General features: G+C 43.8%; 1 protein-coding gene across 1 annotated transcript in view; it reads right to left on the bottom strand.

The window, feature by feature from the left end:
• The window catches only part of PKD1L3 (polycystin 1 like 3, transient receptor potential channel interacting), an 80,927-nt gene that overhangs the window by 29,088 nt on the left and 26,186 nt on the right, over nucleotides 1-25,653 (bottom strand). Inside the window, 10 exon segments of the mRNA XM_032156057.2 lie at nucleotides 1,726-1,964; nucleotides 2,065-2,257; nucleotides 3,524-3,704; nucleotides 4,836-5,035; nucleotides 6,081-6,277; nucleotides 14,902-15,048; nucleotides 19,078-19,256; nucleotides 19,846-19,947; nucleotides 21,781-22,011; nucleotides 24,915-25,108. Coding sequence (XP_032011948.1) covers nucleotides 1,726-1,964; nucleotides 2,065-2,257; nucleotides 3,524-3,704; nucleotides 4,836-5,035; nucleotides 6,081-6,277; nucleotides 14,902-15,048; nucleotides 19,078-19,256; nucleotides 19,846-19,947; nucleotides 21,781-22,011; nucleotides 24,915-25,108 — 1,863 coding nt within the window.

Below are 25,653 nucleotides of genomic sequence, written 5' to 3'. Positions count from 1 at the left end.
CCTGGGTTCAAGCGATTCTCTTCCCTCAGCCTCCCGTGTAGCTGGGACTACAGGTGCATACCACGCCCAGTTTATTATTATTTTTGGAGACAGAGTCTTGCCTGCTGCCCAGGCTGGAGTGCAATGGCACGATCTTGGCTCACTGCAACCTCTGCCTCATGGGTTCAAGTGATTCTCCCTGCCTCAGCCTCCTGAGTAGCTGGGATTACCGGCACTCACCACCATACCTGGCTAATTTTTGTATTTTTAGTAGAGACACGGTTTCGCCATGTTGGCCAGGCTGGTCTCAAACTCCTGACCTCAGGTAATCCGCCTGCCTCAGCCTCCCAAAGTGCTGGGATTACAGGTGTGAACCACCACACCCGGCCTGGGATGTTTGTATTCTTAATAGAGACAGGGTTTCACTGTGTGTTGACCAGGTTGGTCTTGAACTCCCAATCTCAAGTGATCTGCCTGCCTTGGCCTCCCAAAGTGCTAGGATTACAGGCGTGAGCCACTGTGCCCAGCCACTATGGATTTTCTTGAGATGGATCCTTAGATGTGAAACCTCTACAGCAAAAGGATGCAGAAGTTGCAGGTTGTCACTATATATTGCCAGATTTTCCTTAACCAGCACTGGCTATTTATTTCCTTGGCATTACTGTGTATTATTATTTTTGACATTATTAAAACAAAAATGCAATATTATCGTTTTATTGGACTAGTGAAGCTGAATTTCTTACATGTGTTTTGGCCACTGCAATTACAGGTTTTGCTTTAAAAAATTTATATGTTAACTTACACATAGTAAAAACAAAAGTCGCTTTTTGGTGTATAATTCCATGAGTGTTAATACTTAGAGTTGTATATCCACCACTATAGTCAAGATACCAAGTAGTTTCATCACCCCCAAAATTCCCTCAGGCTGTCCCTTTGTATTTAATGTTCCGTATCTAAAAGATACAGAACAGTGCGTATCTTTTAGAAATATAAAGTCTGAAGTACATGAAATGGATAAAATGATATGAAGTCTGATATTGTTCCCCCAAAATAATAGATGAAACATATTGGCCATGAGTTGGTTATTGTTGAAGCTGGGTGGTAGGACTTTAGAATGCATTATACTAGTCTACACTTTTGTGTGGGTTTGACATTTTTCTTAATTAAAAACACTTTAAGTTTTTTGTTGTTTATTTTTTTCAAAGTGCTTTGGGTTGTTGATTTGTTACTGTCGTCTTCACTCCTCAATCCTTTTCTGCCATACTTCTTAGTTTTTTCTGTCATGAATTACACGTATCCCTAACAAATGTCAGTTTGCCTTTTTTTTTTTTTAGTTTTGAGACAGAGTCTCGCTCTGTCACCTAGGCTGGAGTGCAGTAGCACAATCACGGCTTACTGCAGCCTCGATCTCCTGGGCCAAGCAATCCTCCCACCTTAGACTCCCAACTAGCTGGAACTATACGAGCACACCACCATGCCTGGCTAATTTTTTCTAATTTTTGTAGACATGGAGTTTCATCATGTTGCCCAGGCTGGTCTCGAACACCTGGACTCAAGCAATCTGCCTGCCTTGGCCTCCCAAAGTGCTGGGCTTACATGCGTGAGCCACTATACCCAGCCTGGTTTGCCTATTTGTTTTTCGTTGGTTATGTTACATTGTCAAAACCACTAGGCACCTTGGATTGACACCCAGGGACCTCAGTTTCCCTAACTTCTGCAACTCCAATGGTTCTTCCCATCCATCACATACCTTTACTGGCTGGCCGATGAAGACGTTTTGAAGCACTGATAAAATAATTGAAGTCATCCAGCTGGTGGCTTGGTCTTTGCTCAATTCCAAGCTATAAAGTGCTGTAAAAAAGGCTGAAGCCAGGCTAATGAGACCTAAGAGGAGCCAGCAGACTGAAGTCAACCATTTGGACAGGGCATTAGAGATGGGCTTTTTTCCTTCTTCTGAGCTCAGGATGGCGAAACTGGTGACTTCTCTGAAGCACAAAAATTGAAGGAATAATCTCATATGCATCAGCTGAGAGAGAGGATGAGGAAGATTACAGGCGATAAAGAAGGCTTGGTGTGGTGCATTACCTGGATGGCTCTTGCTGCATGGGAAGAATATGTGTTTCCAAGAGTTCCTGGAGTTTTTGAAGTTGGCTATCTGCATCTAGGAAGTCACAGGACTGGTGACCCTGGGTGAGACCCAGCGTGCCTAAGTGAGATTTCAGCCTCTGCAGAACTCTACGCAGGTAACAGCAGAAATGATGGTGGTTTTCAGGAACAACTGAAAATATATTTCAAGTTGACACTTTCACAAGTGGATTTCAATAAGAAGCAATCAGTGGTAGAGATTAACAATTCATTAATTGATGATGAGGCTATATTTTCCCACTACTAGCAGAGATTGGACCGTACCCCACACTTGCAGTACTACCATCTTCTCTGAGGATGCTGGTGAATTTGTAACAATTTCAAAATTCTAAGCTTTGATCTAAAGACTTTTAAAACCTTATTTATTGAGTTCTTCACCAGAATGGCAGTACATGTGACCTATACTAGTAAGTGCCCAGGAGACTTAAACTGTATTTGAGAATCCATAAATTCCATAATCTCACCATCTCATAAAAAGGATGACAAGTTTCAACAGCCTTCGACAAAGCAGATAGGATATGTGGGTCTAATACAGAAAATATTTTTTTTTTTTTTCTTTTTGAGATGGAGTCTTGCTCTGTCATCCAGACTGAGTGTAGTGGCACGATCTTGGCTCACTGCAACCTCCGCCTCCCAGGTTCAAGTGATTCTCCTGCCTCAGCCTCTCTAGTAGCTGAGATTACAGGCACCTGCCACCACCCCCAGCTAATTTTTTTTTTTTTTTTTTTTTTTGTATTTTTAGTAGAGACAGGGTTTCGTCACGTTGGCCAGGCTGGTTTTGAACTCCTGACCTCAGGTGATCTGCACGCCTTGGCCTCCCAAAGTGCTGAGATTACAGGCGTGAGCCACCCTGCCTGACCTGTGGTTTTTTTTTTTTTTTTTTTTTTTTTTTTTTTGAGACAGAGTCTGACTATGTTGCCCAAGCTGGAGTGTAGTGGCGCAATCTCAGCTCACTACAACCTCTGCCTCCTGGGTTCAAGCAATTCTCCTGCCTCAGCCTCCCCAGTAGCTGGGATTACAGGCGCCTGCCACCACGCCCAGCTAATTTTTGTATTTTTAGTAGAGACAGAGTTTCGCCATGTTTGCCAGGCTGGCCCTGATCTCCTGACTTCAGGTAATCCACCCACCTTGGCCTCTCAAAGTGCTGGGATTACAGGCGTGAGCCACCACGCCTGGCTTGTGTTTTTTTCTTAATCCTGTACTTTGTATTACCAGATTGATTGTCTAGAAGTCATCAAGGGGAACAAAGCTATCAACTCTATATTAGAAGCTTAAGGAAATTAAAACAACCAGAAGGTTGTATCAGGCCTGTCGGTTATAAATGAGTAAGAAAGTAAGAGACATGCAAGGGAGTTGGAGGCAGATGAAAGATTTGTTACTGAAATCTACTGAAGTTTACCACGTGCCCAGTGTCGCTCTCCCTGATGATGACAGCCTTGACCCTCCAAGTGAGACGATATGAGGCTGGATAAAAGTTTCACCAGCTTAGTAATGTCACAAGAACTCCATGGCGGCTGCTCACACTTGGAGAGTAGGTATGTATTTCTCCTGAGCAGGAATCTCACAGTTTCCTTTAATTCCTGAGTGTAGGACCAGATGAGAAAAATCAGCCTGTTTTTCATTAACCCAAGATTTCTACCAATTACAGGCGGTAAGGCTGTTTCCTTTAGTCAGAAGGGGATATGCTTAGCACAAAGAACCTCAATTTTTCATGTTCCTCTAATTTTTCAGAAAGCAGTCACCTCACAGCTCACAGTAGTTTCAATACCAGTTTTATGAGACAATACAGAATGAAAAAAGAGACAATTTGATCAAACATCAAAGACTAACATAAGGCCAGAGTGGTGCCCATGCACTCCCATTTAGTTCTCAGAATACTTAATCATCAAGAGTAAAAGCTAAGCGTGTGGTTGATCAGGGCTCAGGGGACAGGAATTGGGAAAAATATATTACAGGTAACAGGACCCTGACAGCCTCCCATGAGATTCTTCCCACTGCTCTCTTCCTCTGCGTGGGGAAGGGGAGCATGTAATTTTTTTTTTTTTTTTTTTTTGAGACAGAGTCTTGCTCTGTCTCTTTCGCCAGGCTGGAGTGCATTGGCGCAATCTTGGCTTACTGCAACCTCCGCCTCCCAGGTTCAAGCGATTCTCCTGGCTCAGCCTCCTGAGTAGCTGGGACTATAGATGCATGCCACTACGCCCAGATAATTTTTTTTTTTTGTCTTTTTAGTAGAGACGGGGTTTCACCATGTTAGCCAGGATGGTCTCAATCTCCTGACCTGGTGATCTGCCCGCCTCAGCCTCCCAAAGTGCTGGGATTACAGGTGTGAGCCACTGTGTCCAGCTGGGAGCATGTAATTTATCTGTAAAATTTGATACTGGCTGGGTGCGGTGGCTCGCGCCTGTAATCCCAACACTTTGGGAGGCCAAGGTGGGAGGATGGCTTGAGCCCAAGGGTTTGAGACCAGCCTGGACAACATGGTGAAACCCTGTCTCTACAAAAATTAGCCACACATGATGTCACATGCCTGTAGCCCCAGCTACTTGGGAGGCTGAGGTGGGAGGATCGCTTGAGCCTGGGAGTTTGAGGCTGCCACAGTGAGCTGAGGTTGCACCACTACACTCCAGTCTGTGCAACAATGCCAGACCCTATCTCAAAACAAACAAGCAAGCAATAAAATAAAATAAAATAAAATTTGATACCAATCTTACCTCAACTACCATTGTGGCAGAGAGGGGCTCAACAGAAGCATCTGAGAGGCAGGAGGCCTGGATGGGAGGAAAGAGGGGCAGAGTCTCCTGTGGCTCAATCAACGGGAAGAGCCGCCCAATGACAAGATTGATTGGGAAGAGGATGACAGCAGTGTGGATGCTGATCAGCAGTTCAGACCAGGCCACAGCAAATGGACCCACTGAAAGAAAAGCATGATATCAACGTTTATCTTCAACAATTAAAATAATTGCAAAGTCATTCCTTTCCTAGGTTTAACTATTTACTGAGGAAGTTAACTACGTTTATCTAGGGGTAAAATTATCATGGCAGTAAAGACCATGTTGTGTTCCTAATACTGCTTCATTTGTTAATGAATGAGAACACTGAGAAAATTTGTTAGAGTATTCTAACGCTAGGGCAGTGGAAGAAAAATGAAGGCACAATGTATTAGTCTGTTTTCACACTGCTATAAAGAACTACCTGAGACTGGGTAATTTATAAAGAAAAGAGGTTTAATTGACTCACAGTTCTTCATGGCTGGGGAGGCCTCAGGAAACTCACTATCATGGCGGAAGGTGAAGAGGAAGCAAGAAACCTTACATGGCATTACAAAGCATTACAAAGCACTACAAAGCACCTTACCTGGCATTACACTTTACATGCCTTACAAAGCAAGGCATCTTACATGGCAGCAGAAGAGTGACGGGGGAACTGCCATACACTTTTTTTATCCCCGAGACGGAGTTTTGCTCTGTCACCCAGGCTGGAGTGCAGTGGCACAATCTCGGCTCACTGCAACCTCCACCTCCTGGGTTCAAGCAATTCAACCATCAGATCTCATGAGAACTCACTCACTATCATGGGAAAAGCATGAGAGAAACTGCCCCCATGATCCAGTCACCTCCCAGCAAGTCCCCCCGCCCACCAACACAGGGGGATTACAGTTGGACATGAGATTTGGGTGGGGACACAGAGTCAAACCATATCACACAACATGATTCTGTTTCTTTCTAATCCTGAAAGTAAGGGTAGTGGAGTTTAGTAAAAGTATTACATAGTAGGCTGGGCATGGTGACTCATGCCTGTAATCCCAGCACTTCAGGAGGCTGAGGAAGGAGGATCACTTGAGGCCAGGAGTTCCAGACCAGCCTGGGTAACAGAGCGAGACCCCGTCTCAAAAAAAAAAAAAAAAAAAAAAAAAGGATTGCTTACTACGAACAACACACATCAGGGTCCATCCATACTTTGCTCATCTCTCTTGGCAGTGGTGCTGTTTATCTTCCAGAACATAACATTGATGACCATGTTGCAGAGTAGCAGTGTCATGCAGCAAGACAGCCGTTGGACCCTTGTAAACTGGTTCCAGGGATGCCGAGTTGCAACTGAAAGCCACAGATAATCCTGGGTGAACTTTTCTACAATCATGGAGGAAAACAGATGTCTGAAAAGAGAAACCAGAAGAGGAAATACATGAGGATTTTATTCTGAAAGTGCACCAGTTTAAGATGTGATTTGCCCAGCAACAAGCAACATAGCAACTCCCAAGCCTCTATTCAACACCTCCGTGAATAAGCTTTCAGATATTGTAATTCTTTTTTTATTTTAAATTCTTTTACCATCACACAAATGTGTCCATGTAAGATTCTTTTGTTATTTTAGGATAAAAGGTTGTTGAGGATAATTTATATGCTATGCAAGTTGAAAATTAAAAATGGTTGTTTTAGCTTTATAAGAGTTTTGATGAATCTTTTACTCTTCAAAAGTTTACATTAAACTTCTGCTCAAAACAGTTTGGTAAATTCATACTCTGACCACTTTCTCTACTCCAAATATAGAGGAACTATAAATAACATACAAAAAGAAAGAACCAAAAAGACTTTGCTGGGCTTAAACACAAAATAAACCTTTTCTGAGGAAGAGAAGCAGAATGAGAAAACAAGGTGGTGAGAGTTTGGTAGAAGCCACAGGATTGCTGAGCTCCAGATCTGGAAGAAGGTAGTACAGAAGTGGGAGTTTGACTTCTGTACAGTAACTGAAACTAAAAATGATTCATTGGGTTCAGGAAAGGGAGGGACAAAGCCAACTTCATTGCTAGAAGCCAGTGTTGATCCCGGAGCTCATGAAAGGATACTTGAGAACAAAAAAACCTCTGTAGGGCTACACATTTATAGTAAGGAGGTGAGAAAAAAAGGACAGCTTCATGACCGGCAACCGAGTCAAGAGATCCAAGATCTGCAATACTCGTAGTTTCATTAATTTCATTGAAAAATAGGAGCTCCAAAGTCCCATGTAACAAGGCCCAGTTCTAGACTAGAGATGTGAAGGGTTGGAATGAAAATAGTAGCAAAACAAGTCAGGGGTGGTGTTTGTGGTGGAAGGGGTGGGAGGGATGGTATGTGTGTGTGTGTGTGTGTGTGTGTGTGTGTGGAGGTGCAGTGGTAGGGAGAGGAGTGGGAGGGAGAGGGAAATTAATAATCCAGCCCAAAAGAATTTAATGGGACCCAGGAGGCGGAGGTTGCAGTGAGCCGAGATCGCACCACTGCATTCCAGCCTGGGCTACAGAGAGGGACTCCATCTAAAAAACAAACAAAAACAGTGGTGTATATAAACACACACACAACGGAATATTGTTTAGTTTTTTGTTTGTTTCTGAGACAGGGTCTTGCTGTGTCACCCAGGTTGGAGTGGAGTGCAGCGGTGAGATCTGAGCTCACTGCAACCTCCATCCCCTTGGCTCAAGTGATCCTCCCACCTCAGCCTCCCGAGTAGCTGGGACAACAGGTGCACACTACACCTAATAGTGTAGCTGTATCCCCACCCAAATCTCATCTTGAATTGTAGTTTCCATAATCCTCTCCTCTGTCATGGGAGGAACCAGGTGGAGATAACTGAATCATGGGGGCGGTTTCCCCCATCCTCTTCTTGTGATAGTGAGCGAGTTCTCACAAGACCTGATGGTTTTATAAGGTGCTCCCCACTTCACTGGGCACTCATTCTCCTTGCTGCTTCCATGTGAAGAAGGATGTGTTTGCTTCCCCTTCTGCCATGATTGTAAGTTTCCTGAGGCCTCCCAAGCCATGCTTAACTGTGAGTCAATTAAACGTCTTTCCTTTACAAACTACCCAGTCTTAGGTATGTCTCCATAGCAGCATCAGAATGGACTAAATATAACACCTGGCTAATTTTTGTATTTTTTGTAGAGATGGAGTTTTGCCATGTTTCCCAGGCTGGTCTTCAACTCCTGAGCTCAAGTGATCCACCTGTCTCAGCCTCCCAAAGCGCTGGGATTCCAGGTGTGAGCCACTGCACCTGGCCCATCATTTAGCTTTAAAAAGGAAGGATTTTTTTTTTTTTTTTTTTTTTGAGATGGAGCTTCCCTCTTGTCATCTAGGCTGGAGTGCAATGGTATGATCTTGGCTCATTGCAACCTTCACTTCCCAAGTTCAAGCAATTCTCCTGCCTCAGCCTCCTGAGTAGCTGGGATTACAAGCTTCTGCCACCATGCCTGGCTAATTTTTGTATTTTAGTAGAGATGGGGTTTCACCATGTTGGCCAAGCTGGTCTCGAACTCCTGACCTCTGGTGATCCACCTGCCCTGGCCTCCCAAAGTGCTGAGATTACAGGTGTGAGCCACCACACCTGGCCCAAAAAGGAAGGAAATTCTTGCACATGCTACAACATGAATGAACCTTGAGGACATTGTGATAAATGAAATAAGCTAGTCACAGAAAGACAAATACTGTGTAGTTCTGCTTACATGAGGAATGTGAAGTAATGAGCTATAGGAGTGAAGTTTTTGTATACTATTGAAACTAAGTGGATAGTAATCCACCTAGGTTGTCATAAATTAGAATTTTAATCATAATCCCCAGGGGAGGCATAAAGAAAATAATTTAAAAATATATAGTAAAAGATACGACAAAAGAATACAGTAGACTAGAAAATATCCATTTAACACAGAGAAGGCAGTGATGTCCACTGGGAGATTCTATGCCAGTAGGTGTGGGTAACTGTTGAACCCCATCTGTGATGGTGATTAAAAAAAAAAGGCAGTGATAAAGAAATAGAGGAACAAAAATGATATAATACATATAGAAAACAAATAGCAAAATGGCAGATATAAACCTCACCTTATTAGTAATTATATCAAATGTAAATAGGTTAAACTCACAAATTAAAAGATAGAGACTGGCAGAATGGACCAAAAAAATGCCTAGTCCAACTGTATTCTGTCTACAAGAGACATAATTTAGATATGGAGACACAAATGAATTGAAATTAAAAGGATGGGCCAGTAGTGGTAGCTCACGCCTGTAATCCCAGCACTTTGGGAAGCCAAGGTGGGAGGATTATTTGAGGTCAGGAGTTTGAGACCAGCCTGGGCAACATGGCGAAGCCCCATCTCTAAAAAAATACAAAAGTTAGCCAGGCGTGGTGGCACGTGCCTGTAGTTCTAGCTACTCAGGAGGCTAAGGCAGGAGAATTGCTTGAACCCAGGAGGTTGCAGTGAGCCAAGATCACGACATTGGACTAAAAAAATGGAAAAAGGTATTCCATGTAAACAGCAATCAAAAAGGGCTGGAGTGGCTATACTAACATAAGACAAAATAATACTTCAAGACAAGCATTATTACTAGAGACAAAGGACATTTTATTAAAGGGTCAATCTATTAAGAAGATAAATTCATCTGTGCTCACTGTCTTCTTACAAGCCAAATGGAAGTGTTGTTAGCCAGCCATATAGCTGTCACAGTGTTTCTGCTTAGGAACTGCTCCACAGGCAGAAGACAATGTATTAAAATCTTCAAAGTGTTAAGGGAAAAATAACAAAAGATTTCTATCCAGTTAAATAGCTAACTATGAGTCAAGAGTAAAGATGGACACACACATACTTCTCATTAGAACTATTAAAAGAGCTACTTCAACAAGAAGAAAAAAGCCCAGAGTAATGATAAGAAATACAGAAAACTGGCTGGACGTGGTAGCTCATGCCTGTAATCCCAGCATTTTGGGAGGCCAAGGTGACCAGATCCCCCTGAGGTCAGGAGTTTGAGACCAGCCTGACCAACATGGTGAAACCCCATCTGTACTAAAAATACAAAAATGAGCCAGGCGTGGTGGTGGGCACCTGTAATCCCAGCTACTCAGGAGGCTGAGGCAGGAGAATTGCTTGAATCCAGGAGGTGGAGGTTGCAGTGAGCTGAGATCACGTCACTGCACTCCACTCCAGCCTAGGCAACAGAGATTCCATCTCAAAAAAAAAAAAAAAAAAAAAAAAAAAAGGCCGAGCGCAGTGGCTCACACCTGTAATCTTAGCACTTTGGGAGGGTGAGGCGGGCGGACTGCTTGAGCGCCGGAGTTTGAGACCAGCCTGGGCAACAGAGTGAAACCCCATCTCTACTAAAATACAAAAAATTAGCCAGGCGTGGCAGGTATGCCTGTAATCCCAGCTACTCTGGAGGCTGAGGAGAATTGCTTGAACCTGGGAGGCAGAAGTTGTAGTAAGCCGAGATTGCACCTCTGCTCTCCAGCCTGGGTGACAGAGCAAGATTCCCATCTCAAAAAAAAAAGCCACGAAAAGAATACAGAAAACTAGGCTGGGCGCAGTGGTCCTCACCTGTAATCTTAGCACTTTGGGAGGCCAAGGTGGGCGGATCACCTGAGGTCAGGAGCTTGAGACCAGCCTGACCAACATGGAGAAACCCCGTCTCTACTAAAAATACAAAATTAGCCGGGCATGGTGGCGCATGTCCGTAATCCCAGCTGCTCGGGAGGCTGAGGCAGGAGAATCACTTGAACCTGGGAGGTAGAGGTTGTGGTGAGCCGAGATTGTGCCATTGTACTCCAGCCTGGGCAACAAGAGCAAAACTCTGTCTCAAAAGGCAACCAACTAAACAAACAAACAAAAAACAAAGAATACAGAAAACTAGAATAAACAGAGAAATTCATAATATATTATTAATATATTTAACTGTGAAATATGAAAGGAAAAACCTTTTTTGTGCATCTAAAAACCAGATGGTAAAACCGTAACACTAGAGAGTAATTTAAAACATGGGAATTGGAAGAGAGGTTACTCAAGAATGGTTAAAGCATTGCTAATTCTTTGTCATGTTCAGGCAGAAGAAACATTCTTAGAAAATTAACATAGAGAAAAAGTGTGTTAAAAATTAAAAGTAACCAATAAAAACAATTGGAAGAGGAAGAGAAGGAACAGAAGCAGGAAGTGGAAAAAGAAGAGGAGTAAGAGGAAAAAATACAATGCATAGTTTCTAAACCAGCAAAGATTAAAAATACAAGAAGTGGTCAGGCATGGTGGCTCACACCTGTAATCCTAGCACTTTGGGAGACCAAGACATGCAGATCACTGGAGCCCAGGAGTTCAAGACTAGCCTGGGCAACATGGTGAGACCCTGTTTCTACAAAAATAGTTTTAAAATTAGCCAGGCATGGTGGCACACACCTGTAGTCCCAGCTACTCAGGAAGCTGAGGTGGGAGGATCACCTGAGGCCGGCGAGGTTGAGGCTACAGTAAGCTGTGATCATGCCACAGCACTCCAGCTAGGGTGAAAGAGCAAGACCCCATCTCAAAAAACAACCAACCAACCAACCAACCAACCAACCAAGAGGCAGAGAACCTTAAAAAAAAAAAGCCACAAAACGTATCAATTTGACAATGTGGAAAGTAGATAAAGGAAAGAGAACAGATTATAACAAATAATGCAAAATAATACAGTAAAGTAAGTCCAAATGGATTGGCAATCATAATTAATATAAACATACTAAACTCATGTATTAAAAGATAGAGATTATTAGATCTGGTTTTTTAAACATCCAGTTATATGTTGCTTGCAAGACATAACTCTAAGCAAAACCATAAAAAGGGCTGAAAGTAAAAAGAACAATAGAAATAATATCAGTATGTCAACTTTCTTTAGTTAATATAAAATGGAATTTAAGATACAAAGTGTCAACAAGATCAAAGGGAGACCTATATAAAAAAGAAAAATGTATCCAGAAGAAATAACATGCACTTAAATGCTCCTAATAAACATCCAATAGACATATAAAACATGTCTACATGGTAAAAACTTACATAACTGAGGGAGAATTAAATTCACAGTCATTCCTCTATTGGAAACACAGAGATTAAACAGATAAAAAATCACATTTCAACAACAAAAATGAGTATGTTTGAATAAATACACCTATATATGTTTTAAAAAATACTAGAACTTTGGATGCAATGGTGTATGCCTGTAATCCTAGCTACTCGGGAAGCTGAGGTGGGAGGACTGCTTGAGCCTCAGTGTTTGGACCAGCTTGGGCAACATAGTGAGACTCTAGCTCAAAAATCAAAACAAAACAAAACAAACCTAGAACTGTATCAGGTCTAGGGAGGGGAAACAGTATTCACTACTCCTTAAGTTTTGGTAAAGGACAGAAAATTTCTACAAGTTTATTCCTATACACAAGCAACACACAATTTAAAATTTACATTTTTGGTTTGTTTTTGTTTTAGAGACAGGATCTCATTCTTTTTTTTTTTTTTTTTTCTACTTCTTGCTTGCTGGGAGTCCATGATTTTTAGTTTCAAGACTTATTTCTTTGTTTTGTTTTGAGTTGGAGTCTTTGCTCCTTCACACAGGCTGGCGTACGGTGGTGTGATCTCAGCTCACCGCAGCCTCGACCTCCCAGGTTAAAATGATTTTCCTGCCTTAGCCTCCCTAGTAGCTGGGACTACAGGCATGCACCACTGCGCATGGCTAATTTTTGTATTTTTGGTAGAGAAGGGGTTTCACCATGTTGGTCAGGCTGGTCTCGAACTCCTGACCTCAGGTGATCTGCCCACCTCAGCCTCCCAAAGTGTTGGGATTACAGGAGTGAGCCACCGTAACTGGCCCTTCTCCTTCAATCTGATTTTCAAAGTTAGAACATAAAAGGCTAAAGCCCCTACTTAGTTCTGCTGAACTGCCCATTCTGGAGGGAGACAGCCACCGCTGTGAAAAATGCCACTCTCCTGAGGTTGCCACGCAGAAGCCATACATAGGTGCTTTGTTGACAGCCACAGATGAGCGCTCAGCTGACAGCCAGCGCCCCCTGCTGACCTTGTGAGCGAATCATTTTTGGAAATCTAACACAGAGGAGTTTACAGATCAGTATAGACCTAGCCAGGATGAAATATCCCAAGGGAAAACTCCCCAGCCTTGGCCTCACTGAATTTCTGACCCACAAAACCAAGAGAAAAGTAAAATGGTTGTTTTAATCCACTCAGTTTTGGGAGTAATTTGTTAGGCAGCAATTGTAATTGGAGCATATCTTAATAAAGAAATACACATTTCTTGCCGGGCACGGTGGCTCACGCTTGTAATCCCAGCATTTTGGGAGGCCGAGGCTGGCGGATCACGAGGTCAGGAGATCGAGACCACGGTGAAACCCCGTCTCTACTAAAAATACAAAAAAATTAGCCAGGCGTGGTGGCGGGCGCCTGTAGTCCCAGCTACTCGGAGAGGCTGAGGCAGGAAAATGGGGTGAACCCGGGAGGCGGAGCTTGCAGTGAGCCCAGATTGCGCCACTGCACTCCAGCCTGGGCGACAGAGCAAGACTCCGTCTCAAAAACAAAAACAAAAACAACAAAAAAAGAAATACACATTTCTTGCTGTTCTGGACATCTAGGGAGGGGAAACAAGAAATACACATTTCTTGCTTGTTCCGGGAGTCAAGTCCCAGAAGAAACAGCTCCATGTTTTTTGCCTTTAGGCATTTTCATGAAAGGACGTGGTGTTTGGTTGGCTGGTTTTGTTGTTGTCGAGACAGGGTCTCTCTCTGTCGCTGAGGCTGGAGCGCAGTGGCTCTCTCTTAGCTCACTAACTTCTGCTTCCTGGGTTCAAGCCACTCTTCTGACTCAGCCTTCCAAGTAGCTGGGACTACAGTCTCATGCTACCACGTCTGGCTAACTTTTGTACTTTTGGTAGAGATGGGGTTTTGCTATGTTGGCCAGTCTGGTCTCAAACTCCTGGCCTCAAGTGATTTGCCCACCTCGGCCTCCCAAAGTGCTGGTATTACAGGCATGAGCCACCACGCCCGGCCAGGATATGGTATTTGGGCCTCTTGCAATCATCTTGTTCCCATGAGGAAAAAGCCGAGAGCCCTAATATTGAACCAGAAGGCTGAAGATAAGAAGAAGGTCAAGATAGCAGAGGTATATTCTCCTAGTCATATTCTCATGTTTAGCATTCAGGAGACATAGAAAGATACATAGATACCTAGAAAGATACAGAAGTCGATACGTACATTATACTGTTCTCCTGGTCTGTGAATTCACCAGTACCACATTGCTTTATTTTGGTTTACTAGCATCTTTGTATTTTTTGAGATGGAGTTTCGCTCTGTTGCCCAGGCTGGAGTGCAGTGGCAATCTCGGCTCACTGCAACCTCCGCCTCCCAGGTTCAAGCAGTTCTCCTGCCTCAGCCTCCCGAGTAGCTGGGATCACAGGCGTGCACCACAACGCATGGCTAATTTTTGTATTTTTAGTAGGTGTTGCCATGTTGGCTAGGCTGGTCTTGAACTCCTGACCTCAAGCGATCTGCCTGCCTCAGCCTCCCAAAGTGCAGGGACTGCAGGCATGAGCCACGGTGCCTGGCCAGTTTACTAGTGTCTTTGAAAGTCAGTTGAAGGCTACAGCCCTCTCATACTTTATTTTTATATTTTGTTCTCATAAATATTTGTATCATAGAAGTAGTGGTATCCTTTTTATATTCCATTGATTCGAGCCTTTGTTTTATTCCTAGATATCTTAGTAAATTATTTATGATTCTGTAGGTAAACAGTTTCAGAAAATAAGGGCAATATTTATAATTTTTATACTGCAAATCTCTTTTTGTCTTCCTTCTGATTTTTAAGGCAATGGTTACACCATTTACAACCACAACAGTAATGCTTATGTATGTTTGAAACAATACATTAATAAAAGGTTAATTTGCACTAAAAACAATTCAACAGTGAACAATTCAATTAATAGTGAACATCAATATTCACTATTAATAGTAATTTTCCAACAGTACCTAAAGGAAAAGAGCTCTTTCTTTGAAACTGGGATGAAGACCCGGTCAAGCTCACAGTCTCCGAGGTCCACAGCCAGCCAGCAATTGCACAGGAAATGCCACTTCCTCTTAACCGCCATGTCACAGACAATTACCTGGCTGACATACCTATAGTAAAATGAAGATAATCACATTAGGGAGGTGGGCTCGAATCAGTTGTTTGTAGTAAGACGTAATCTGGGACCATTAGTAAACTATTGAAGTAAATGAACTGTTTCATTGCAAGGCAAGAACTAAGGAAAGGATGGAAAGTTGAGGCCAGACATGGCAGTGCGCACCTATAATCCCAACTCTTTGGGAGGCTGAGGCAGGCGGATTGCTTGAGCTCAGGCATTTGAGCACAGCTTGGGCAACATGGCAAAATCCCATCTCTACAAAATATATAAAAATTAGCTGGGCGTGGTGGTGTGCACCTGTAGTCCTGAGCTACTTGGGAGGCTGAGGTGGAAGGATTGAGCGAGCCCGGGAGGTCAAGGCTGCAGTGAGCTGAAATTGCACCACTGCATTCTAGCTTGGGTGACAGAGTGAGACTCTGTCTCAAAAAAACAAAAAAAAGAAGCAAGAGTAGATCTTATCTTTCCCTTCCCAACTTCTAAGGGAGTTCATGTACCAGACACCAGACTGCAAACCTTTCTCACCTAGGAATAGATCAGTATGTATCTATACTTTTTATAACCTTTCTCTGTCCCATATGTGACAGTGGCTTGACACCTTTTCAAATATCTCATCTGCCTGCCTTTCACCATCGGGGGCGTAAACGGGGTGTAGTCTTTAACGTTTACATTAATGACTTCGCACTCTACTTAGTCTCATTTCTGCTTCACAGGCCTCATCTCCACTTCACAGAGTCATAGGCCCTGAGAGTTTATCCTTTTCCCAACCACAGTGTTTTATCATTAATTTCTCCACTAACTTCAGCCGTTCACACCCCTGTCCTCTGGGACACCTGATTATTCAACCTATTTGATTTCACCTCACAACTAATTGGCAAACCTCCTCCTTTACTGTAATGATGCTATTTTCTCCAAGGGTCTGTGTTTAATGTCATGAAACCACTTAAATTTCTCTCGTCAAAATGTTTTTTTTGGCCGGGCGCAGTGCTCACGCCTATAATCCCAGCACTTTGGGAGGCCAGGGCGGGTAGATCACGAGGTCAGGAGATCAAGACCATCCTGGCTAACACGGTGAAACCCCGTCTCTACTAAAAATACAAAAAAATTAGCCGGGCATGGTGGCGGGTGCCTGTAGTCCCAGCTACTTGGGAGGCTGAGGCAGGAGAATAGCATGAACCTGGGAGGCGGAGCTTGCAGTGAGCCGAGATCGTGCCACTGCACTCTAGCCTGGGTGACAGAGTGAGACTCTGTCTCACTCTTTTTTTCTTTTGAGACAGAGTCTCACTCTCTCGCCCAGGCTGGAGTGCAGTGGCGCGATCTAGGCTCACTGCAACCTCTCCCTCCCGGGTTCAAGCGATTCTCCTGCCTCAGCCTCCCAAGTAGGTGGGACTACAGGCAGGAGCCACCACCCTCGGCTAATTTTTGTATTTTTAGTAGAGATGGGGTTTCACCGTCATAGCCAGGATGGTCTCGATCTCCTGACCTCGTGATCCACCCGCCCTGGCCTCCCAAAGTGCTGGGATTACAGGTGTGAACCACCATGCCTGGCCAGTTCAATGCATCTTGACAAATGTTTATACACCAGCACCATCAAAATATCACCCCCAAAAAGCTCCCTATCACTCCTTCCAGTCACCTCCTGCCCCCTCACTCCTGGCCCTAGGAGAACAATGATCTGCTGTCCTCTGTCTTTATAGAATAGTTAGCTTTTTATGGAATTTCATATGTGTGGAATCATATGATATATATATATATATATATATATTTTTTTGAGACAGGGTCTCGCTCTATTGCCCAGGCTGGAGTGCAGTGGTGCAATCTTGGCTCACTGCAACCTCCACCTCTTGGGCTCAAGTGATTCTCCCGCCTCAGCCCCCCAAGTAGCTGGGAGTACAGGCATGAGCCATCATGCCCAGCTAATTTTTGTAGAGACAGAATTTCACCATGTTGCCCAGGCTGGTCTCAAACTCCTGACCTCAAGTGATCTAACCACCGTGGCCTCCCAAAGTGCTGAGATTAGAGGTGTGAGCCACTGTGTCTGGCCTATACATTCTTTATGTACAACTTTCACTAAGCATAATTTTAAAAAAATTCATCCATGTAGTCATATGTAACAATCGTTTCCTTTTCGTTGAGTAGTATTGCATTGAATGAATATACTAACATTTGTTTATTCATTTGATAGGCATTTGTGATGTTTTCCATTTTGGGCTATTAATGAAGCTGCTATGAATATATGCGTATAGGTCTTGCAGTGGACACGTTTTTGTTTATCTTGGGTAAATACCTATGAGTGTGATTTCTGAGTCACATCGTCAGTGTATGCTTAACTTCACAAGAAACTGGCAAGCTGTTTTCTGAAGTGGCCATACCATTTTACACTCTCACTGGGGGTGTGTGAGTGTTTCAGTTGCTCCCTATCCTCCCCTAAACTTGGTTTTATGAGAATTTTTTTTTTTTGGAGACGGTCTTACTCTGTTGCCAGGCTGGACTGCGGTGGCACCATCTCTGCTCACCGCAATCTCTGCCTCCCAGGTTCAAGCAATTATCCTGCCTCAGCCTCCCGAGTAGCTGGGATTACAGGCATGTGCCACCACGCCTGGCTAGTTTTTGTATTTTTAGTAGAGACAGGGTTTCACCATGTTGGCCAGGCTGGTCTCAAACTCCTGACCTCAAGTGATCTGCCCGCCTCGGCCTCCCAAAGTGCTGGGATTACAGGCATGAGCCACCGCGCCCGGCCTTTTGTGAGAATTTTTAATTTAAGCCATTCTGATGGATGGCTAGTGCTCTGTCATTTTCATTTACTGATGACTAACCATGTTGAACATCTTTTCAAGTACTTACTATACATTATTCACCTTTTTAAATAAAACTGGAAGGATGGTTTACAAGCTGATTTGTGCATACTGGAACAGAATGGAAGCAGCAAGGAAGTTATTAGGCTCTACTGGCCCATGGCTGGTACATCTAGCCTAGGGGGAAAAACGTATTTTGCTAACAAATTTAGGCAGACCACATGCTCTTTGTGGGTGGGCAACATGTAGCAACAGATTGAGTGCGTGAGCCTTAAGACTTCCACTTCATTTTTCTCTTTTTTCCTAACTCCAAGGAACCAGTAATCTTCATTCTTAATTAATTGTATCATCTACTTTCTCTAGCAGCTCTCCTAATTCTGGGTGCTGCTGAAGGAAGATGCTGAATCATTCGAACCTAACACATGTTAGGTTCAAGGACTTTATCACTGTCTAGTTATTTCTCTAACTCCTCAGGCACATCTCATACAGTAATTCTTTCTCCTTCCTTAAGATCTTGCCTTTTTTTTTTTCCTTCCCCCCGAGACAGGGTCTTGCTGTTGCCCAGGCTGGTGTGCAGCGGTGCAGACATGCTCACTGCAGCTTCAACCTCTGAGGCTCAAGTTATCCTCCCACTTCAGTCTCCTGACTAGCTGGGATTATAGGTGCACACAACCATGCCTGGCGAATTTTTTTGAATTTTTTTTTGTAGAGGCGGGGTCTTCCTATGTTGCTCAGGCTGTTCTCAAACTCCTGGCCTCAAGTGATCTTCCTGCCTTGGCCTCCCAAAGTATTGGGATTACAGGCGTGAGCTGCTGCGCCCTGCCCTTAAGCTCTTAAATTTGACTCAAAGTTTGACTGTCAGTAGATAGTTGTTTACTAAAGTTAGTCTTTAAGGATATTTTTTCATATTTAGAAATACTTTTAATTTGTGGCACTTTCAGGCAATATTTCATTGGTGTTATTTGCTGTTCACAATCATGACATTTAATGAAAATGAAATTAGAGAAAACAAAGCATCTATTATTCTACTATCCAAAAAAAATCACATTGTTAATCTCTCACACTTCTTTCCAGGGCTTATTCTTTGTAGATAGCTTTAAAACTGAAATCTAATAGTCATTTGTTACTATTTGGCTCAAAGCTTTACTGTGATTTATTGTAGTGATCTGCTTTCTTCTCTCTTGGATCCACAAAGCAGCAGCAATAGCCAACAGGATATAAGTACTCACCAGGAGGGACTGACGCCAGAATTGTCATGCCAGAGCCGAAGGCTGTGCAGGTCCCCTAGAGAGGACCAAGTGGTGAGAAGGAAGACATCCAGGCCCCCTCGTTCAAAGACTGTCTTCTGGGGGTCACAGAGGTGATGGGGCTCACTCCGTCCCTCTGATCCATAGAGGGTGATGACAACCTACAATGAGACAGGGAAAGATAAAATATAAGGAATTTTAACGTGATTCTTTGGGTTTATCCCTAAGGAGAAAGATGAAGACATAGAAAACTATTTAGACGAAGTCTTTTGGATCTTAGAGAAGCATAGAGAATTCTTCATATATGTAGTATATATATATTTTTTCTGACACGAAGTCTTGCTCTGTCACCCAGGCTGGAGTGCAGTGGTGTGATCTCGGCTCACTGCAACCTCCGCCTCCTGAGTTGAAGCAATTCTCGTGCCTCAACCTCCTGAGTAGCTGTGATTACAGGCATGGGCCATCACGCTCAGCTAATTTCTGCATTTTTAGTAGAGAAGGGGTTTCACTTTGTTGGCCATGCTGGTCTCAAACTCCTGACCTTAGGTGACCTCCCCACCTTGGCCTCCCAAAGTGTTGGGATTACAGGCATGAGCCCCCATGTGCAGCCCACATGTACAGTTTAGAACTAGAAAATACCCATCTCTGATCTCTTTTAAAGTGCTATTGGTTGCCAGGATATCACCAACTCAGTGTGTCTCATGTGGCAGAAGACACAAGGCAATGTGAAGAACAATTTATTTCATTAACCTTAGCTGTTGTAGCAGCCCTTCTTCGATATCCGGTGTAGACCTGAATAAGGTAGTGAAATTGAGCGCTGGGGTCATTATCAGCCAGGACAGTGACCTTCACCTGCAAGAAAAGCAGAACCATGCAACTTACTAAGCCTCTACTTGGTATAGCTCCTGCCTCCTCCAGCCAAGGAGCAGGAGGATGCACTCCGGCAGGTGTGGCAGCCCCGCAGAAAGCAGACAGACGCATGAGCAGACCTAAGCCACTCAAGTGGGGATGAGGCCTGAACCTCCAGGGCCTGTGCCTCTCAAGTGAAATAGTCATAGAATCACCTGATCAGGTCTAGGGCCTCTAAATCCTTCCACCCCCCTCCCACTTAGGTACAGTCACCAGATAACAGAGAATACCCAGCTAAATTTGCATTTCAGATAAACTATGAATAATTTGGGGCACGCTTACACTAACGATGCACTATTTATTTAAAATGCAAATTTAACTAGGTAGCCTGTATTTTTGTTTACTAACGCTGACAACCCTACACCCAGGGCAACAAGAAATGAACATTTGGCATATTCTAGAATTTCCAAGTGCAAGAAAACATAGGAAGAACAAACCCATGGAAAGAAGAGGCTGTCAAAAGATTTTTGTTTTAAAAAACATGCCATATAAATTTCTTGTATATTATAGTTATATTTTTATTTTTTTGAGACAGAGTCTTGCTATGTTGCCCAGACTGGAGTGCAGTGGTGCATTCTCAGCTCACTGCAACCTCTGCCTCCCAGGTTCAAGTGATCCTCCCACCTCAGCCTCCTGAGTAGTTGGGACTACAGACATGCGCCACCACAGCCGGCTAATTTTTGTATTTTTAGTAGACACGGGGTTTCACCATGTTGGCCAGGCTGGTCTTGAACTCTTGACCTCAAGTGATCCACCTGCCTCGGCCTCCCAATGTGCTGGGATTATAGGCGTGAGCCACCTCACCCGGCTGGTTACATTAAGTTATAATTTGATTTACATATAACTTCCTTTGTTTTGAGACAGAGTCTTACTCTGTCGGCCAGGCTGGAGTGCAGTGGCATGATCTCGGCTCACCACAACCTCTGCCTCCTGGGCTCAGGCAATTCTCCTGCCTCAGCCTCCTGAGTAGCTGGGATTACAGGTGCGTGCCACCACGCCTGGCTAATTTTTGTATTTTCAGTAGAGACAGGGTTTCACCATGTTGGCCAGGTTGGTCTCAAACTCCTGACCTCAGGTGATCCACATGCCTCGACCTCCCAGAGTGCTGGGATTACAGGCGTGAGCCACTGCACCCGGCCAACTTACGTATAACTTTCATATCCAAAGTATAAAGTAAGATAAACTTGCATTTGACTTAAGTTCTCCGGGTCTTTTTCTTTTTGGAGACTGGGTCTCTGTTGCCCAGGCTGGAGCAAAGTGGCACAACAACAGCTCGCTGTAGCCTCAAGTCTCCTGGGCTCAAGTGTCCCACCTCAGCTGCCCAAGGAGCTGGGACTACAAGAACGCACCACCATGCCAGGCTCATTTTTTTATTTTTAATTTTTAGTAGAGACAAGGTCTTGCTCTGGTGCCCAGGCTGGCCTTGAACTCCTGAGCTCAAGTCATCCTCCTGCCCTGGCCTCCCAAAGTGTTGGAATTACAGGCATGAGCCACCATTGTACCTGGCTAGTGTTTTCTTTTGGCTCATTCCTGTCCTAAAAGGAGTCCCACAAGGGTCCAATCTTGGAACCAAAGGGAAAAAAAAAAACGGAGAGAAAAAGTTCTCAGGTCTTGAGACAGTAGACATGAAGATAAATTTAAGAAAAGTTTCACTTGAATTTCTATGCCTTCCAGTAACAGGCTTCCTGCTTCTTTTGACAAAGGTGTTTTTTTCCCTCATCTTATTTAATTACTCAAGACATCATGGCAAATCTGTTGAAATCAAAATCTCATTACCTTCTGCATATCTGCTTGATCCTTTTTCCAAGCCCACACAACTGTGATCACATAAAATCCTAAAAGGCTGGCCAGCAGTGACACCCCAACAGGATTGTTGGTCACGCGAAGGAACAGTTCGATCGTGTCTTCAACATTCACGGTCCTGGGCACGACAAAGAAGTCGCTGGCAAAGAAGGTCAGGTGGTTACAGAGACACTGTGTCCTCAGAATTGTGCTCTGTGGCCCAACCTGGAATTAGAATCAAGACGTTGATTCTAGTCGGACAGAGTGCTAAGGAAGGGACAGACATAAAATAAACACCAGCAATTTAGAGATGGAAAGAGGTGCCTGGTTCTCTCATTCACAGCTGGTGATGGTGTAAATTGGTAAAACCAGTGTGGAAAGCAATTTAGCAACATCTAGTACAGCTGAAGCAGCACAAACTCTTTGAATTCTGCAATTCCAGTTCTGAGTGTATATATGTTCTAGGGGAACTGTGCACATGTGTATAAAGATATATGAAAAGGAATGTTTTGTCATCTTTGTTTATAATTATCAAAAATAGGAAACAACTTACATGTTCAATAGCAGAACATACAAATTAACAAGTACATAAGTAAGCAGAGGCAAATGGATGGAATTCTATATAGCAGTTAAAAATGAATGAATTGGCCAGGTGTGGTAGCTCACATCTGTAATCCTAGCACCTTGGGAGGCTGAGGCAGGAGGATCACCTGAGACTAGGAGTTTGAGACCAGCCTGGACAACATGGTGAAACCCCATCTCTACTAAAAATATAAAAATTAGCCAGGCGTGGCGGCGCATGCCTGTAGTCCCAGCTACTTGGGAGGCTGAGGCAGGAGAATTGCTTGAACCTGAGAGGCAGAGGTTGCAGTGAGCCGAGATCACACCACTGCACTCTACCCCGGGCGACAGAGCAAGACTCTGTCTCCAAAATAAATAATAAATAAATATAAAAATTTTAAAAATGGATGAATTAGAGGTAGATGTATCAACATGGATAAATGCTAAGTGAATAAAACAAGAGATATGTACAGTATAATGCCATTTGCACAAAGCCTAAGAAGCATGCAAAATACTTATTTATTCATTGTCAGTTTCCCTCTCCAGAATGTCAGTTCATGAGGATATTGTCTTGTTCATTACTGTGTCTCTAGTTCCTAGACTTGGGCATGGCACGTAGAAGACACTCAATAAATATTTGGTGAAAGAATGAATTCCCCCCTCAAATTCAGGCCAGTAGTTACTGTCCTTTGGTGGAAGGGAAGGCAGGAGAGACTAGAGGGGGATACACAGAGAGCTTCAATTATTCCTGAATGTTTTATTATTTAAGCAAATCTGAAGCAGAGCAAAATACTAACACTGATAAAGGTGAATGTGCAATGGTTTTTATTATTCTTTATGACTTTCCATATGTTGGAACATTTCTGCATAACATTTAAAAATATGTCAGTAGGTGATTACATGGAAGCTACCAATTCTCTGTTTGGTTTCGTGGATGAAAATCCTCCAGTACTGTCATTAAGACTACTTCTTTCCATGGCACAGAGTTAAGTCCTGGAGGCCCAATCTAGTCTGCCTTTGGAAGACCTCTTGTGCTGTACTTGGGGCAGCTCAATTCCTTTCATGGAGTCCAAGCACTTCAACGTGCTTCAAGGAGGTGGGAAATATCTGATGCCTTCTGCAGTCAATGGGTCTGTGCTGTGAGAGGAGAAAAGCTCTCAAGCTTCTCTAAAGTATGGTTTCCCTAACAAGCAGCACTGGGATCAGCTGGGAGCTTGTTAGAAAGGCCTGACCAGAGCTACTGCTTCAGAATCTACATTTTAACAAGCTGGTTATAGATTTGCTTGATAGCCATTGTCCAGCTATGACTGCCTGAGGCTATGAATGGTGCAGATACCTTCCTAAGGATCCTCTCTCTGTCATGCCTGTAATTCCAGCACTTTGAGAGGCCAAGGTGGGGCAGATCACCTGAGGTCGGGAGTTTGAGACCAGCCTGACCAACATGGAGAAACCCCGTCTCTACTAAAAATACAATTAGCTGGGCGTGGTGGTGGCATGCCTGTAATCCCAGCTACTTGGGAGGCTGAGGCAGGAGAATCGCTTGAGCCCAGCGGGGCGGAGGTTGCCGTGAGCCGAGATCGTGCCACTGCACTCCAGCCTGGGCAACAAGAGCGAAACTCCATCTAAAAGTAATAATAAAAATAATCATCATAATAATAATCATCATCCTCTTTCTGGCCTCCCAAAGTGTAGGTGGGAGGATTGCTTGAGCCCAGAAGTTCAAGACCAGCATGGGCAACATGGCGAGACCCCGTCTGTCCAAAAATCTAAAACATTAGCCAGGCATGGTGGCACATGCCTGTGGTCCCCACTACTTGAGAGGCTGAGGCAGGAGGATCTTTTCAGCCCAGGAGGTTGAGGCTGCAGTGAGCCGTGAACATGCCACTGCACTCCAGCCTGAGGGACAGAATGAGATCCCACCTCAAAAAAAAAAAAAATTTATCTTTCCTTCTCTTCCCAATCTAGATGGCACTTTCTCAGCTCTTTTTAGAACAGCTTCCTGATTTGCAAGACCTTACACCACATTCTTTGAGCAACCAAACCAGGACTTTCATCAGGCAGGATCTCACAGAATCACGAGTGTACAAATGTAATAGTGCTGCTTTAAAGCAGTTGGACACCAGGAACAAGGTAATAATTACAAAAGTGACAACCTGTCCTCACCTGGCCTGGAAGGTACAAGAATCTGAGAACGTATTTCTTGAGCTACAAAAGTTCTCTTTCGTTTAGCAAGAGGTTTCATTTTACCCACCCACAACATATTTAATACTTGTAGAATTTGATGGCTTCCACATGCTGTTTTATTTTATCCACAATTGTCAGATCCACCCTGGACTGTGTTTGAGAAAGAAATCACAAAGATAAAGCACAACGCTGCTCCTGCTTGGAAGAGTCACACTCGCCCTGCCCACCACACACAACCCTCCTCCTCCTTTTGCCCAGGCAGAGTTATGTCAAACCTCCTGATTATTTTTCTTTCTGGGCTGTCCCAAATGAGGTAACGGATGCATTGGGTTTAACGGAAGCTACAGCAGAAGAGAGGCCCAAGAAGCGGCTCAGTTTCTTACTTGGCATCCGGTGCTGCTCCATGTCTGGTTGTGGATCTCCCAGTAGTAACACTGAGTGACGGCCGTGATGACTGAGACCAAGCTGGGTGACTGCTGAGCACCCTCCTGCCTCTCACTCAGCACAGCTGTTATATAGTAGGTGCCAATCCCGTGCTCTAGATGCTCTGGAGTCAGCACCCACGTGTACTCCTCATCTTAGAACAAAGAAGAGTGCTTACTTGTATATCAAACGGAACAAAAACACCACTGAACCTCTCTTCTAAAGGATCTATTATTAATATTTTACAAATGAGACCATGATAAACCTACAGTCACAAATGATTTGAAAGAAAATGACCAGTGATACAATCCTAGGCTCTGGATTACTGCTGTTCCAGTAAAGAACTATATTCTTTTGGCCGGGCGCGGTGGCTCACGCCTATAATCCCAGCACTTTGGGAAGCTGAGGCAGGTGGATCACTTGAGATCAGGAGTTTGAGACCAGCCTGGTGAACATGGTGAAACCCTATCTCTACTAAAAATACAAAAATTAGTGGGGTGTGGTGATGTGAGCCTGTAATCCCAGCTGATCAGGAGGCCAAGGCAGGAAAATTGCTTGAACCTGGGAGGTGGAGGTTGCAGTGAGCTGAAAGTGCACCACTATACTCTAGCCTGGGCAAGAGAATGAGATTTTGTCTCAAAAAAAAAAAAAAAAAAAAAAAAGAATTATATTCTTTTGGCATGTGAACATTTAGGTCTA

This window comes from Hylobates moloch, unplaced genomic scaffold, assembly GCF_009828535.3.
Source record: "Hylobates moloch isolate HMO894 unplaced genomic scaffold, HMol_V3 SCAFFOLD_6, whole genome shotgun sequence".
Classification (NCBI taxonomy): domain Eukaryota; kingdom Metazoa; phylum Chordata; class Mammalia; order Primates; family Hylobatidae; genus Hylobates; species Hylobates moloch.
Note: the sequence above shows the minus strand (reverse complement) of the source record. Positions and strands in the feature narration are given on the sequence as shown.